The sequence below is a fragment of the Rhinichthys klamathensis genome, unplaced genomic scaffold (genome assembly GCF_029890125.1).
Source record: "Rhinichthys klamathensis goyatoka isolate OS25496 unplaced genomic scaffold, OSU_Roscu_1.1 h1tg000212l_1, whole genome shotgun sequence".
NCBI classification, from domain to species: Eukaryota; Metazoa; Chordata; class Actinopteri; order Cypriniformes; family Leuciscidae; genus Rhinichthys; species Rhinichthys klamathensis.
Window position 1 is genome coordinate 440,055 of NW_026606737.1, and position 16,365 is coordinate 456,419.

General features: G+C 39.9%; 1 protein-coding gene across 2 annotated transcripts; it reads right to left on the minus strand.

The window, feature by feature from the left end:
- Positions 1–748: 748 nt before the first annotated feature.
- Positions 749–12,931, minus strand: igfbp5b (insulin-like growth factor binding protein 5b). 2 transcript variants are annotated; one of them, XM_056264002.1, is made up of 4 exons: positions 11,938–12,931; positions 4,047–4,171; positions 3,834–3,953; positions 749–1,341 (listed from the first exon to the last, which is right to left on the minus strand). In XM_056264002.1, the coding sequence occupies exons 1-4, from the start codon at positions 12,263–12,265 to the stop codon at positions 1,207–1,209; spliced, it is 708 nt and encodes a 235-aa protein (XP_056119977.1). In that variant the 5' UTR covers positions 12,266–12,931; the 3' UTR covers positions 749–1,206. The 2 variants fall into 2 exon arrangements, with proteins under 2 accessions (XP_056119977.1, XP_056119976.1); XM_056264001.1 differs by having other exon boundaries at positions 4,047–4,255; positions 11,938–12,912.
- Positions 12,932–16,365: the final 3,434 nt, after the last annotated feature.

The following is a 16,365-nucleotide window of genomic DNA, read 5'->3' on the forward strand; positions in this document are numbered from 1 at the left end:
CATAAGTGGACTTTCATTACCTCCATGAAGTCAAAGGAAACAGCACATAACAAAAGTTATTCCGCAAAAAAGTAATATAATAAAACATTACAGACAGAAAGAAACTACCGCTCTGCACGGCGAACGTCCGTCAAAGTTCAAACGCAAATGCTGGGAGCGTTTAAGGGTTACAGCATCTGTCTCGATTTTAACTCGGCCCAGATGCCACAATATCTGATACGAAACTATTCCAGAGTGGCCCTTTCTTTTCTAGGCGTGGACACCGATTGATTCTCTGTGTGGACTTTATTTCTCGTTCGGGATTGCTCTGCTCACCCGTGTAAAACTGCGTGGCAGCGTCTGTTTACATAGGCACGGTTGGCATGTTAGGTAAGCTACAAAGTCTGGAGCCACTGAAACAGATTTGTCTAATGGGATCCTTGTTTTCACTACGTTCTGGGAGGGATATGCCACAAAGACAAAAAAAAAAAACATTCCTTTTTTGAAAGCTATCGCCGTATTTCATTGCTCACGCAGGTGTGCACGCAAACGCACACTCGTACACACACACGCATACACTGAACTTGGTGAAGTTACACATTTCCAAGCAGGTTTCCCAATGAATAAGTGCTCTGACATGACCAAAAAAGCCAGATAGAGATGACTGTATCAGCAGATCTCTAACACGTGTTTTCCTTTTTTTTTCTTTTGGAAAACAAATGTTTTTTTTTGTTTGTTTTTTCAAATAGTAAGAGTTCCTGCTATCTCCTTTGATACCTTGACAACAAAAGATGTAAAAGACCAAGATAGCCCTGTTAATATTCAACATGCCATATATTCTTTTTTTTTTTTTTGTAGTTTTTTGTTTTATGTTAACTTTAAACAAAACAGTATGGTGCTCAAACCCCAGCTTCTATAAAAATATATAATTGTATGTATATATTTTTAACAATTTTTTTTGTTGTTGTTGTTGCCGGGACTCAGCCCTAGCAGGGGGCTCCTCTGATTGGCTGAGTCCAGTGAGATAGAGATGAGCGATCAGTCAAAACGATTCCTGTGGATTATCTCACTTTAACATTTTCTTTTTAGTCTGATTGTTCATATTTGTAATAGCTGTTGTGTTTCTTTGTCGTTTTGCATCAAAATCTCAAAGTGACTGGCGGGTAGACTGGTGGGACAGGACAAGGAGGGTGGGCCCTAGGTCTGGTGATCAGGGTGGGTTGATTCTCACTCGTTGTTGTTACTGTTCTCCAAATCCTTGCACTGGATGTTACCGCCGCTGTAGTCAGTGCCGGGCAGCTGCACGCCATATTTGTCCACGCACCAGCAGATGCCTCGTTTCCGGCCGCGGGAGGGCTTGCACTGCAGGGTGGACAAGGGACAAAGGGTCATATAACTGCAAGCAGTCCAACTCAATGAGAATGCCTCAACTAGGACCGGCATGCATTCACAAAATATCTGTGGTGTGATGTAATTAGAAAAAGACAGTCAATTCGAGTGTACAATTCAAGTGTACATGACTGTGTTGATTATAATGGGAGTGATTTAGTTTTGAAACTACATTTTTTTGAACGCAACTATTTAACTAATTTTCTTCAGTAGACTTTAAATAAATAAAAAAACATTACAGCTACAGCTGTAAAGATGTATGAACATGGGGGTAGTAGTAATGGTCTTTTTAATTATTTACTTATTTATTAAAGTATTTAAAGGGTTAGTTCACCCAAAAATGAAAATTCTGTCATCAATTACTCACTCTCATGTCGGTCTGAACCCGTAAGACTTTTGTTCATCTTCAGAACACAAATGAAGATCTTTCTGATGAAATCGGAGAGCTTTCTATCCCTCCATTGACAGCTACGCAACTACCACTTAGACGCTTCAAAAAGTTCATAAAGAGATTGTAAAACTTATCCATATGAATTGAGTGGTTTAGTCCAAATTTTCTGAAAAGACTCGATCGCTTTATATGATGAACAGATAGAATTTAGGCTTTTAATCACATATAAACATTGATCAGTGAAAATAAACAGAAGCTCGCTTGACGCGCGAGAACAAACCTCATTGGTTCTTGCAGAAGCTCAAACGTCCTGCGTAACACGAGAATGAACCTCATTGGTTCTCGCAGGTCAAACGTGAAACATGCTTGAGCTTCCGTTTTTCCACAACTGATGTGTGAGCTTATGAATGTTTAAATGCAAATATAAAAACCGAAATTCAATCTGTTTATCATAAAAAGCAATCGTGTCTCTTTAGAAAATTTGGACTAAGCCGCTCATTAGTTTTCCAAAGATTTTGATTTGGAACGTTGGGTGAGTAATAAATGACAGAATTTTTATTTGTGGGTGAACTATCCCTTAAAGGGGATTTAAGGGAAAAAAGAGCTAAAATTTAGTTTGAACTTTTTACAAATATTATATATTATTTTATATATGCATGCATTCACTCTTAATAATATGCCGAAAATGGCTTCGTTTTTGTTTTCGTCATATTCAAGTATGATTAACATGAATCACGTAAATGATAGCCTATTCCTTCGAATTAAAAGGGTGACATTTGACAAAAAGGTTGAGTAGTTTGCATCACTAATTACATTCTACCTCACAATTTCTCCCCACTAAAACTGAAGCGTTTCACTTCAATTCAAGTTTAAGTTCTGTAAACCGTAACGCCCTCCTTCTTTGATTTGATTGGCCATCTCAGTCATTTTGAAATTGGTGAAGACTGTAAGACCACTGAGGTAGACCAGCCTAAAAACTGTAACTTTTAAATCTTTTTATCACCCTCACAACAAGCAGAAGCTGTGCATAATGTAGCCCAGCAGAGCAGAAAATGTAAATAAACGAGTGGACCTCACGAATAGACTTGATTAGACGACTGGTGTGATATGGTGTATTTTAGGTTGCAAATCACTGCATTATTATAGAATTCAACTGATGGATGGTGATGGTCACATGTATGAATATTTTACAAATTTGTTAAAGGGTAACTAAACACTAAACCAACTTTTTTTAGTTAATGATCTGTAAGACTGGGGCTTTATTAATGCTGTTCATTGATTCGAGTAACTTTTTTGACATTTGGGTATAAAGTGTTTTAATTCTACAATATATGGTGTAAAAACGTCTGAGTGCTGCCCTCTTCAGGTTGAACAGTGGCTACTGCAGTTGAATTTTCCTATTGGATGTTTGCGGTAGTTCGTGACGGTAGCGGTGAGAGCTGACGTAAGCAGGTTTCAGCTTACCACGCCCTTTGGTACGAGCTACCACGTCCATGGCAGTATAAAAACCTTGTTTCGTCAAAACCACTGTAGCGAGTCAGGAGTTGGAATTGCAAATATTGAAAACGATCAGGATAGAGTATCCGTTCATCCCCTCTATCTCCGCTGGGCTCCACCCACTTTTCCAGCATTTTTCAAATATTGCCAGTGGGTGGAGTCAGGCTCTGACCAGGGGTTTAGTTACCCTTTAAATAATCTGATCATTTGGTTTGGGTTCATGTAGCCCAAAAATAAAAAGAATCACATGGTATTCAAGAGACAATGAGATATATATATATTTATTTTTTTTAGTGATAGGGATTTTTCAGTGACTGTATGCAAATTACACCAATACACCAGTTGGTGGTGACAGTGACTATCTGTGTGAGTCATTTGATTTATTGAATGATCCGATTTGTTCAAAACAGATATATTCAGGAAAGGTTGACGAGAGACGCGCAGTGGTTCTGCAGTGAGTTTGTTTCTAACCATTTCCGTTGACGGCATTAAAATCGACTGACTTTAATGATAAAAAAAATCGATCATATTAAATTGAAATATCCATGTTATACAATAAAAGAAACAACAGTCTTACCTGCTTGCGCTTGAAGAAGCCCTTCCTGTCACAGTTAGGCAGGTAGAGGGAAAGAGCCATGACGCGTGAGGTGTCTTTCATATTTTGAATGACTCCATCCAGCTTCCTTCTGCAGGGACCCTGCGTCAGACCAACACATTGTGAGTTACATCATCACCTCAGTGTTTACGGCTAGCTATCATTTTACTGCAGCTGCTGCGTCACACAACTTACAAATTCAGGCTCATGCTTGTCAATGGGAAGGGGGGAGTAATCCATCGTCCCCACTGAGCGAAGCTTCTCCTGTTGTTTCTTCTTGTCCTTGCGCACGGCAGCATGCTTCTTGCTGTTGATTACATCTGGAATTTTAAGGGGAATTTTAGGACTCTGGTCTTCAGTCGTGTCTGGCTTCACTGTATCATCATGCTCTATTGATTCACGATCTAAGACAAAGAGAATCAAACAATAAGCGTTAACTAGGCTTTTACTGCAAGAAAATGTGAGTGCAAGTGCAAAACTCACAGCCATGATGCTAAAGTGCTTGCCGGGGCGTTGCTATTGTTTTTAGTAGCAATATTATTCTCTGTTATATTCTCGTCTCTGAGGTCTTTTGATGTAAATCTATGGGATTTTTTCACTCGCTTTATCATCCGCCCAGCTAAAAAATGCATTAGCAAACCTTAATAAGTCGCACAATTTGGTATCATTCAAATTATAGTACCAACCTTGCTTGATTGGACATTTCAGTTATTTTGACAGTGACGAGCGCTGTAAGACCACTGAGACACATAGAAATTTTACTTTTAAAACTTTGGTTACATTTTATTTTAAGGTGATGTAGTTGCATTGTACTTACTCAGATAAGAACTGATTAATATGAATTAACTACATGTACTTACTATAGAGTTATGGTTAGGGTTTGGTTTAGGGTTAGTTACTTGTTGTAATTATGGATAATTTACAGTTATTACTATAATAAGTACATGTAGTAACTACGTCACCTTAAAATAAATTGTTACCAAAACTTTTTGTCATCCTAACAACAGACAAAGTGGTGTGTAATGGAGTCGGTGGTCAGACAACTGGTCGACTATTGTGATATGTTGTATTTTAGGTTAGGTTGCAAAGCAACACTTTTTTCTTACACATCCTGGTTGCTAATGAGTGTCTAGAGTGTAAACATTAAAGCAACTGTTTTTTCACCAAATGTTTCCTATGCATTTGTTTACAGAGGGAGGGGGCAGGATCAACAGCTGATGACCATCCCCCCCAAACCTATCACACCCTATACAACTTGAAACAAAATCCTCAAAATTCTAATGCTATTTGATGGGATTTTTCTAAAATTCACTTAGGTGTACTGCCTAAACATTGAATGCGCTTCTGTTTTTACAGCTGAATAATTCCTTTGATTACATTGTAGCGCATGTGCATGAGTGAGAACAGAAACGGCTTTTCAAAGGACCCTTAACAGCTCAGAGAGGAACTTTGAAGTCACAATAACCATAACACCATGACAACCACAACCTTCTTCTTCAAGAATCTAAGGCTGTGTCCAACATGTGTCCAGGGGAAATGTGGAGATATTGCAGAACAAGTCATTCAAGCACGTATAGCTTGATAGTAAAACTCCACAGGATACATGCCTCTACTTATAAATTGTCTTTCCACTGAAGTCAAATACTTTGGATGCAGAGCGAAGCCAAACATAGTACATCCAGAGGAGATTAACAGATCATTAACGCTAAGCATACAATATCAGGAGATAACATTACATTGACATTTAGTCATCCAAACCAGTAAAATCAACTAATAAATGAATATTTATCATATTTGCAATACCAAATAGGAGGTGTATTTGTTTATGGTTGTGGTTTAATTATATAATTTAGTGAATATTATATTGTTTTCTTTCAGACTAAACCTGATGCCAGCATGCGATGCAAATTTATGTAGCAATTCTAAATTCTGATTAATGCCCTCCTGTTTTTGCACGTTCTATATGAACACACCAAGCTGTTTTATTCAAATTGCAAATTGTTTTATGCATTGGTAGAGTATTTCATTGTACTCAATACTTGAGTAAAGGATCGTGTTAGGCACAACACGAAGCGATTATTAAAGCATATAGATTGGTATTATAAGTATTTTTTTTGATATCGCATCTGATTGTGGCTTCATTCGAGAATCAATCCGAATGGAAATGGACATACGGATTCAGTCCTGAACATCAAGGCTGTTGGGGGTGCCAAGTATTTTTTTTGCGCACACAGCCAAGAGGGCATTATCAGACAGCTGAGGCAGCCAGCAGAAATGACTGAGATAACTGCCCTCGCAGTCCCTCTGAGCTCCAGTGCTTCACATTGCTGCGGACTGGGGCAGGGTGTTCTGGAGCGGGCCGGTGGTGAAAGAGTCTGTCTGACCTGGAGACGCATGGGGCGGGTGCCTGGTCATTACAGGAATTGGTTTCCTGGCTTCTGAAGTTACAATCAGAGCATGGTACTTTCTCTTTGAAATCAATCCTGCAACCCATGACTTGGCAGACTGAAATTTCTGTACAGATTTCCCCGCAGGTTTGGGCTCCCGAAGCCACCGAATTTGAGATCACCTCATGGAAATGTCATAGGGAAGTTTGCCTAGAGGGAGATTTACATGGCTTAGAAATGTAGACTTAAAAGGGAGGGTGCAGGATGACTGGGTTGGCAAAAACAATTCCTTACGGTTGTTTTCGTGACTTTACTCCTTGCGCACGGTCCAAAAGCATCGCGTTTAAGAAATCAGCGATGACTATAGAGTTTGTAAACCACTAAATTCGTCTTTTCAGTTGCAGGCTTTTCGGAGTGAGGACCAAAATCACTTTTTCCATGCTCGTGGTCCCCAGCTTGTAAAGGTTTAGCGGGTCTGTGTTTAACATCTGACACACAGCCAAGATCCTGGAGCCAGGCCAAACCAGACGTATCACGTGTAGCCTGTCTATTCAAATGAGCTTTGGAAAGAATGCTCAAGAGGTATTGGTGTCTCTCCTCTTGGTCTTGCAAAACTTTTCATTAAGATAAAGGGACCCGAGCCTGGCCAAAAGAGATGCATCTGATAGGGCTCTGTTTAATAATTTACATGTGCGTTGGGCAATTATACTTCATGAATATCCACAGTTTCTTACAGCTTGGGGGCTAATGATGAAAGCAGATCCCCGTTTGAGCTGCGTTGTCACCTAGTCTGATTTCTTTTTCAGAATGTGCAGCCAAACAAGCCGAGAAATGCAAATACAAGGTGCTTCTGAAATCCTTAGGGGCCTCAAACCATGTCCTTTAGTCTCTTATTAGCATGCACGGTTAGAATTAGGTCTTGCTATTGTTAAATATTCAGACTAGCTCTCCTTTGAAAGTCGTTCTTGAAGCAGGCCCTTCTGCTGGGCTTGTCTTTGTCTTGCATTCATTGTCACAGACCAACCATGGCATCCCTGGCAAGACTCCACTGCTAAATATTTAAAGCCTGGACCGTGTCCACAACATGCTTGGGCCGCTGTAGCAGATAAGCATGCTATATTACCAGAAAGAATACCAAGAAATGCAACTGTGCACTAATGCGAGTTAAAGTCGGGGTAATTGCAAAGTGCAAAGTAACATTAAAAGCTACACTTTGGGATAAAAGTTTCCATGTTGCAATATGCTATCAGTTACAACCAAGAAAGTCGTCATATAACTTACTATTCAAACAAGTCCCCTGTAATTCAGGAGGACAATGCAAAGTGATGACACCTGTCGATGCCTTTAAGGCTGAAGCAAATGTGCGCACCTCTTCATCGCCTGACCGTGTCTCATGTCATCAACACTCCGAAACATGAACTCAAGAGGTGCTCTTCAGGACATCAGTGGATCACTCGAAGTCGCTGATTTCAATTAGCTCAGACAATGGCAAGAGAGCGATACTGTCTATAAGCTCAAGGCATCTTTCCGTCAAGAGTATCAATCTTTCCTCTTCTAAACTATCTTTTATTTATTAACTTGTTTATTCTTCATTTTCTATATAATCATTTAAAGGGGATATGCAATTGTTCATGTGCGGCTTAAAGTGGAAAAACACCTTCGGATTTTCTACAGGTAAAATGGGCCTTAAAAAAAAGATTTTTAACTGACACTGAAAAGCCCCAAATCATAAAATGCCCATGAGAAGGATTCATTGTAGGATATATTGAAGGTTTTAAACTGTAGGAAGTACGACTGGTTGTTATGATGGTAGAACTGTGTCAGCCAGAGATTTTGCTATACCATTTAAACTGTGGTAGATATATTTGCATGACTATCAGTGGACAGGACTGCTTTACATTGTTTACACATGAGAGCGACAAAGAAACAAGCAGTAATGTGAAAATGCGGCGCGAGACGTGTCCCAAACAAGTCAAGAAAGTATAATAAAATAAATGCTTTTTGCATACATTTACTTCAACTCTCGAGTGCCTTGGCTTCATTTGCGGCTCAGAATTTAGCGTCATAACTACTCGTTGTATTCGTTTAGTAAGTAATAGTACGCATGGAGTGTTATATGATGTGAGACTACTATAGTACACATTATAGTACACAGCAGTTAGAGTGTTAGCGTGATATAAATGAACATAATATCAAACTTGGGGGTAATTTCACCCACTTATACGTTCAGTATAATATGTACTGTATGTATACGTACACTGTACGTATATGTACAGTAGTATGTAGACCTATGCACACACAACAAGTGTGTGTTACTCATAGAATGAGCTTTCTCAAATCATTTTCAAATAAATCGGCTATTCTGAGCAAGCAAAATTTTGGGTCCAAGCTCCAAATCACCTTTCCCATGATCCTCAACAACCAAATGTAACAACTGTAACAGAGCTACAGCAAAGTAACGATTGTCTTGTGCTGTATCTTATCTATCCTCTCAAGAATCCTGCAGGGCACAAAATTTGAGGCAGCACTTTGGAACCACATCTGAACCTGTGCTGCAGGCAAGAAATTAGGCACCTTTTGTTCTCCTTCCCTAAAGAAACGTGACACTGCGGCTCCCCCTCCACCACCCCGAAGCACATGACAGGAGGTTTCAACAGGTCGGCGTCTTCTGCTAAACCACATGGTTACAGCCCTGCTGTCTGCTTACATTCTGTATGTTTAATTTTCTAAATGTGAGCTGTAAACCCATAGATTAAATAGATTGTTTTTGTGCGTTCACTGTTTTGGTCAGCCTAACATGTGTTCTTATTTAAGCAGGGCCCAGCGTGAGGATGTCGCAGCCTGGGAATCACGTTTCTGACAGAGACGAGACTACTGTGCAAGCTGATTTTCTTCACAGCTGTTACTCACTAGCTTTCCAGGTGCCAATGACAAATACACGCTGGGCAGATTGCTGTTAAACTTTACTGGAAGAAGTCATTCAAGCATGCTAAATAGGTTCCCTGCTTGCATACCTCTGCAAAGGATGACAGGGCACTTGATATACGAGCGCTGTAGACTTATGGTAAAACAAAAAAAAATGGTTAAAAGTAACCAATGTGCAGATTATACAAAGTTTCAAAAGCTAGGCATCACTTTCAAAAAGTGCAAGAGATCTATTCAGATCCTTTTCAGTGAAGCGATCCATATATCTGTCAATGTCAGTATGGGTATACGTATACAAGCAAGTCTACGTTTCTGTGAGTTTGGCCAGTGGCATAATATAAAAATTTGATGACAGACAGGCAATAGAAGAACAACTGCGTTCCATTCCCTTGTAATCGTTGTTTAGTTATGGCTACGTCTCTGGTGGGTAAATAAAACGCATAAATCAGAGATGCAGAAGTAACCGAATACAACAGCCAACTTCTTTTGGCCCGATTCTATACGTTTGTTTATTTGCACGCTCTTAGATTCAGACCGTGGTGTGCAATCGTTGCTAACACAGACTTAACGGAAAAGTAGCCTGTAGTCATATCTGTTGGCAACTGCATCCAAGATCCACATGGCATGTCAAAACAGAAAGTCTCCCATGTGATCATTGACACAATTGCAGAATTTGCCAATCCATCAATGGCGACGCATAACCTTTTGTACTTGGCTCAAAACATTCAATCTTTAAATCGTGAGTGCCAGCATTCAAGGCCATGGAGGTACGAGACTATTCACATGTTATGTTCCTTGAGTGAGAAATGATTCCGTTTTAAACTTGTATTTCAATTTTATGTTTGCATAACTGTGAAACTGAGGGGGAATAAAAATGGATCAGGAAGACACGAGCCAAAAAGCTCTGAATCCTAATGCGGGCAAGGACGCTTGACCCCCCCCCCCCCCCCCCCACACACACACACACACACACACACACACACACACACACCACCCCACCCCTCTCCTCTCTCTCTCTCTCTCTCTCTCTCTGTCCGTCCTGCCCAGCTAGTAAAACCAGGCTGAAACCGAATACCACGGGAGGCTAGAACCGTTCCTCTAAATTCATCCCCATGCTTGACGAACAGCTCTTGATAGATCGGCTCCACAGACATTTTGCTGAATCACAAGGGCTCGACTGTGTGCCCACTGCAATCACAGAAGGGGTAAACCAGCAACCGCACTCATCAGAGGACTTCAGATAGCGACAAACGGGTTTCTGATGTGCACCTGTGTGTGAGGGGGTTGTATTTGTGTACAAACACCCACGGCTGAATTAAACCTCATCTGTTTTACGAAATATGTGCTGTCTTGTAGAATAAAGCAAATTGTCTCCGTTTCATGCATTGCTGTTGTCTAAAATATATAATTCTGAAACCACATAGTCCATTTTTGTTCCTGTAGCTCAACTGGTAGAGTTTTGCACTAACAACGCCAAGGTTGGGGGTTCGATTCCAGGGAAAAGCATGACTTGAATGCACTGAATAAAAGCATTTGCCAAATACATAAATATAAATAAATATGCATGCTGTGGACGGTTATTCTTCATAAACATGCGATTTTTGCAGATAGGAGGGCTTGTAGACACACTACAGTTACCCTCCTTCCCATGGATTTAATCTTTGAACGGTAATCCATCCCTCAACACCACCCACAGACTTTAGACCTAAATTCAGAGCAACCTAGAATCTCAATCAAGAATATCATGAGACGTGGGTACACCGTACAATGATGAGAGGTGTGATCATAACAATGGAGGAGTCACTAATGTCAATAGAGCACCACTGCCAAATCAAACACTAACTATGCACAAAGCAAGACTGTATGGAGTTATGCATCTTTCTTGTGGCTCTTTACACAGTTCTGAGCAACATACTAAATTATGCAGTTCTGGTGAGTCTGATGCTGCTTTGCTTCTGTGCCAATGAAATGCAGCATCAGAGCAGCCTTGAACTTTGTTAAGATAGAATATATATATTAGTTTATCTTTTATAGTTTAATGTTTTTAATCACAATCAGATTTTTCATACATTTCGCCACAAATTATTTCTGTGCACATACATTATATACATAAGTAGCTTCAGTACGATTTTTGTTTTTACAATATTTCTTACAAAAAGTACTGTGGCAGTAATGCCATTATTTGAGACTCCAACCATGGCATTTATTTGGAACTCCAAGTACGTCCAAAACAATAATGATACTATGGTAGATGCCAAAAAACATGGTAGTACCATAGTACATGACCAAAAACATGGTACTTTTAGTTGTAGGCTAGTGTTTGTTGATATTGGCTTTGAATAAAATAATCTACACTAATACTTATAATGCGCAGCACTCAAATGTGGAAGTACCAGATTATAATACAATGGTAACGGAATGGTTGACTATTTACATTATACGTACATTAATACCATGGTACATTTCCATAAAACGCGGTACTATTTTTGTAAATGCCTTTGCAGCGTAAAGATTGCATTGAAAATCGTTTGTTAATGATTGGCTTTGGATGAAACACAAACAGGTTTCACTAATCCTAACAATATGCAGTGCTGGAATATGATGGAAAACAGCAGTGAGCAGCACAGACCGGCCACAACAGAAAAGCTCATGCAGAAACATGCGCACGCAATAAAACTGGATCAGCCCAAGCCACAAAGTTCCCACCAGATACACGATCTCAACGCAACAATGCCTCCGTGCAACAAAAGCGCACTGCTTTCCAGTTAACTTACCAATAGGTGGGTGCGGTGGTTTGTATCCCTTCTCGTTCGTACACACTCCCCTGCCGTGTAGCAGGGCGTGAAGCGGCTTCTCCTCACCGTTGCGCGGCAGGCATCGCAGCCCGTGCGTGCATGTACCGGTGTACACCCCGCATGCCTGCCCCTCCGCCAGAGCGCAAGTCAAGCAGCAGCCGCAGCCGGGCTCCTTCACCAGCTGACAGCCCACCGGGACCGGAGGACACATGGAGAGCGCCTTCTGATCGCACGGCTCGCACGGCACATAAGAGCCTCCGCTGATGGACAACGCCGTCAGAAATGTACCCAGCACAAGAAGAGCCATACTTCGTGTCAAAGTGAATGAGGTCCGATGGCAAAAAAAAAAACAAAAAAAAAAAAAAAACTAGATATGAGAACGCATGAACGTTTGGCTCAGATTCGACTCAAAGGAAAAGTCCGCATGCAAAGTGAAAGCACTGGTTGTGGTGTTTTAAAAATTATTCAATTAAAAATAGTCTCTTAAAAAGGTGATAAAGAACAATCCGGTGGATTTTCATATAAATACATATAAAATAAATGAATCACATAGGTATTCTCCAATAGTCCAGTTTGTGCGCAATTGGTTGCGCACTGAAATTCTGGACTTTCCGATTCCAAAACACTTTCCCCTCTGGAAGTTTTCTGAGCAGACTGATCAACTTCACAGCAGTGCTTGCCTTTTTAAAAACAGCCAAACCCAAACCCCTAACTATGAATAAGCCAAACAGCGGTGAAGGGAGGCGCACTTGCCAGATCGTGGCGCAGCGCCAGCGCCTTTCCCCCCCTCGGCAATAGGATCAGTCTTTTACGCAGTGATGCCAAGAGCGCAGAGCAAAACACAAATCCATGCAAAATCGTAGATATGATCCTCTGAGATCGTCCGTGCACTTTGTGGCTGGTATAGCGTCAGATTCGTGCGCGAAGCTCAGCGGCTTTCCAACAGATTCAAGACAAAACGCGACTAAAGGCAACATGGATGTGACATGATAAAGACGCTTCCTCACATTTACATGCCTTATGGAGTATACACACAAAAGAGCACGATTAAAGCGCTCTGCTGCAGGCACCACCCGTATATTAGTGAGCGCAGAGAACATGTACGAGTAGGGGAGAACGGGGAGTGTTTTGTTTCAACGTCTGTAACTCTGTATTGTTTTGCTGTATGTGTCTCAAACTGTTTTATATCATTCCCATGTTTGGCTTCTACAAATTCAAGTCGTTTTGAAATCTATTACTTATCCTCAAACTGTTCAAATTAGTGTGAAGTACAAAGTGTGCTGTTTATACAACCTACCGGTAGCACTAATAGAAAACTAATCAAATAGCCTACTTATATAACGACTATGCCATTTTTCAATCACCACCGCACCCTCATTTGAAGCATTTTAATTCAAAACAGTGAACATATACATATTTTCATTCTAAATATACAACATAGATAAAATGCTAACAAGTGTCAGTCACACAGGAAATCTTTTAGAGTAGTTGTGTCACAACTCTCCAAAGGTAGAGAGTTTGTTTGAATGCTAAATCAAATTTGACAAGAGAAGCTGCTGATTCAGATAAAATGTCATGTAATCTTCATCGACGTGATCACAAATCGAATAAAAAGCCAGATGTGAAAGTATCTAACCAAGTTCCAACTATTCTCATTAGAGTGGCAATCATCAATAGTGATTCCATCCACGTATTGTTTCTAAATGGTTAAACTAACGGGGTTACAGTTCACCTTGGTCTCCCCTAGAAACCTATAAGCAACATTCACATGTGCAGGAATAGCTACTGACTGCAACCATGAAGACAAATCACTGCAGTGCAAAATTAAAACCAGCTGAGGTGTGTGGTAAAAACTGTGGTAAATGCTTAGAGTCTCTTTTCTCTCATGCAGAGAGGCTTTCGTTGAGTTGCCAAGTCTCGTTTGAGCTTTAATTACAGTGGTCTTGGTGGTAGTTGAAGAATAGGCAATCTACACCCACCTGTTCCAAACTTTGAACTACTGAAACCACACTTTGAAAAAGATGAGATTTAACAGACACGATTGTTCTCGCTCGGTGTCCCAAGTGTCTCTCTGCTGTTTACATGTCCCTGTTTGCCTTATAGAGTGCTCCAAAATGGCATTTGCACATGTCCCATATGTAAAGTTCATCACTGTGGCGAAATGAGTTGCTCTGTTTTGCTTAAAAATTGCTTTGTCATATGTGTGATACCAAGTTTAAAGGACTGGACATGATATTTTATTTCTTTTGATTGTTCTGTGTTTTTCATACATGCATGGTGTCTCTTGTTTTGCCCAGCTGTACAAGGCTGAGTGTCGGTATGGGCCTTGCTGTTGGATTTACTTCACCTCTGAGATTTTGACCACTAGAAGGAGCTGTTAGCAATGGTAAGAGGCTCGCCGTGGAATGAACGCCGGCCCGCAGACGCTGATGTTTCATTACCAGAGATTACACAGTGCTGCTGTACACATCTCACACTCTGGAGTCGAAGAGACAAACATCAGCCGTCAAGAATGCACATGCTGTTTTGATACGTGAAGTTTAGTGCCCTGTTGTCTCTGTATGCATGTTTAGAAAACATTATCTGTATAGGCCTATAGGCTATTGTTATGATAATCATATTTCAAATAAGTCTGAATTGTTTGACTGATGTCATCTTTACTCTAATGCGTCCACAGTGCCCGTCTTCCTGGCATTGGTTGCTCATGGTGTCCGCAAGGATGTTTTGCTGTTCATTGAATTATGCCTGTTTTCATTTTAGTTCCTGTATGATCTACCATTCTGGACCTGAACCGGGACTGTTTTCCAGTCGTATAAGATATCAGATTGCCCCGGTTCACTCACAGTGTATTTATGCCTGCCTGGATATAAAACAAACTTAATGGATGCAGAGTGCACAAGTTACTGGAAACAAGCTGGAACTGTTATACGCTCACTAATGAGGAGATAAACTGTTGCAAATTACTGGTGTGAACACTACTAACCGCCACAGTATCACGTGGATGTGGTTTATGGTTGATGATATTGAGTCATTTATGTTAGGCAGCTCTTTTTTCTCGTGCTTATAATGTTTTAATATATTGGATAAAATATTATCTAAAAAAGAAGTCATATTTTTATTTGAAAAGATATAAAAATTTTATACATTTGAAAACTATTTTTTAATTTTTTTAAAAAATATTGTGCATATGTTTTAATGTAAAGGATAAGTATTGTCTCAAAAATAAGTCATATTTTTAAAAAATATATAAAAAATATTTTTTTACAAACTAAAACAATTTTTTATTTTACAAATATTATAAAAACTATTTTCTTATTAACTATTAACTATTATACTATTAATATATTGTCTTTTTACAATATATTAAAAACATTATTTTATGAATTGTAAATCTATTTTTATATTGTATAAAGATAATATGTACAATGTTATTAAATGTAATACAATAAACAATATTGTTGTTTATCACAATGACACAGTTAAAGGTGAACTAAGTAACTTTTTTACCTTAACCGAGCAGCTTTGGAGTCATTGTAATGTTTATATTACTGATTTCCTGTTGAATGGTGGTCGTCTCGCACCCCCCTGGTGCCTGTGAGGCGCAAAACCATCCTTGCAACTTTGGGCCGGCGGGCCGCCGGCCTCAGTGTTAGGAAGTATCGTGTGATATCAGGTCTCGCGAGGTAACGAATTGCTTTACGGAAAATTCTGATAAAATGAGCATCAAACAGAAATAACCCGGCGCCGTATACATGTGGTGTTCGAGGCGCACATACAATACAGACTGCCGACAGTTAAACAGGGCGCGCGCAGCTCTTAAAGGGGCCATACCTTATTTCCACTCGTTACAGCGTCCATCCTACTGAACAGGTACCGGTGTACAGGGGGAGGGGATCCGGCCGTGAGTGCGAGCCATCTCTGCGTGACTGATATTCACGACAGTACAAGTACTCCACAGCTACTCTAGGGGTCGCTGTTTGACAAAAACGGAATTCCTACTTAGTGCTGCTTTAAGTGACTGATGCACTGTATTTCACATAAATTATTTTATTTTGGTCTGAGCAGATTAACTTTTAACATGAAAAACTGACAATTTATTTAGTAAAAATCATTAAGAATTATTTTTTTCATTCAAGTGTTTCTTTCTCAAATCAATATGCTTGAAATAATATGTTCATACCTTCTCAGAAATGTTGTCATAATTGTTCATCTATTTTTAATTTTTTTCCCGTCCTCAATATTACTTTCCATCCTGTTTGTCTTTTATCCTTTTAAATAACAACAGTCACTTCCCTCATGACGTCATCCTACAGGAAGTGACTTCATTTTGGAGGGAAAGCAACAGCACAAGCCTCTGTGAGTATGAGCTGTGGTTTGCTGTGTTTATAGCACTCTAAAACATTGAAT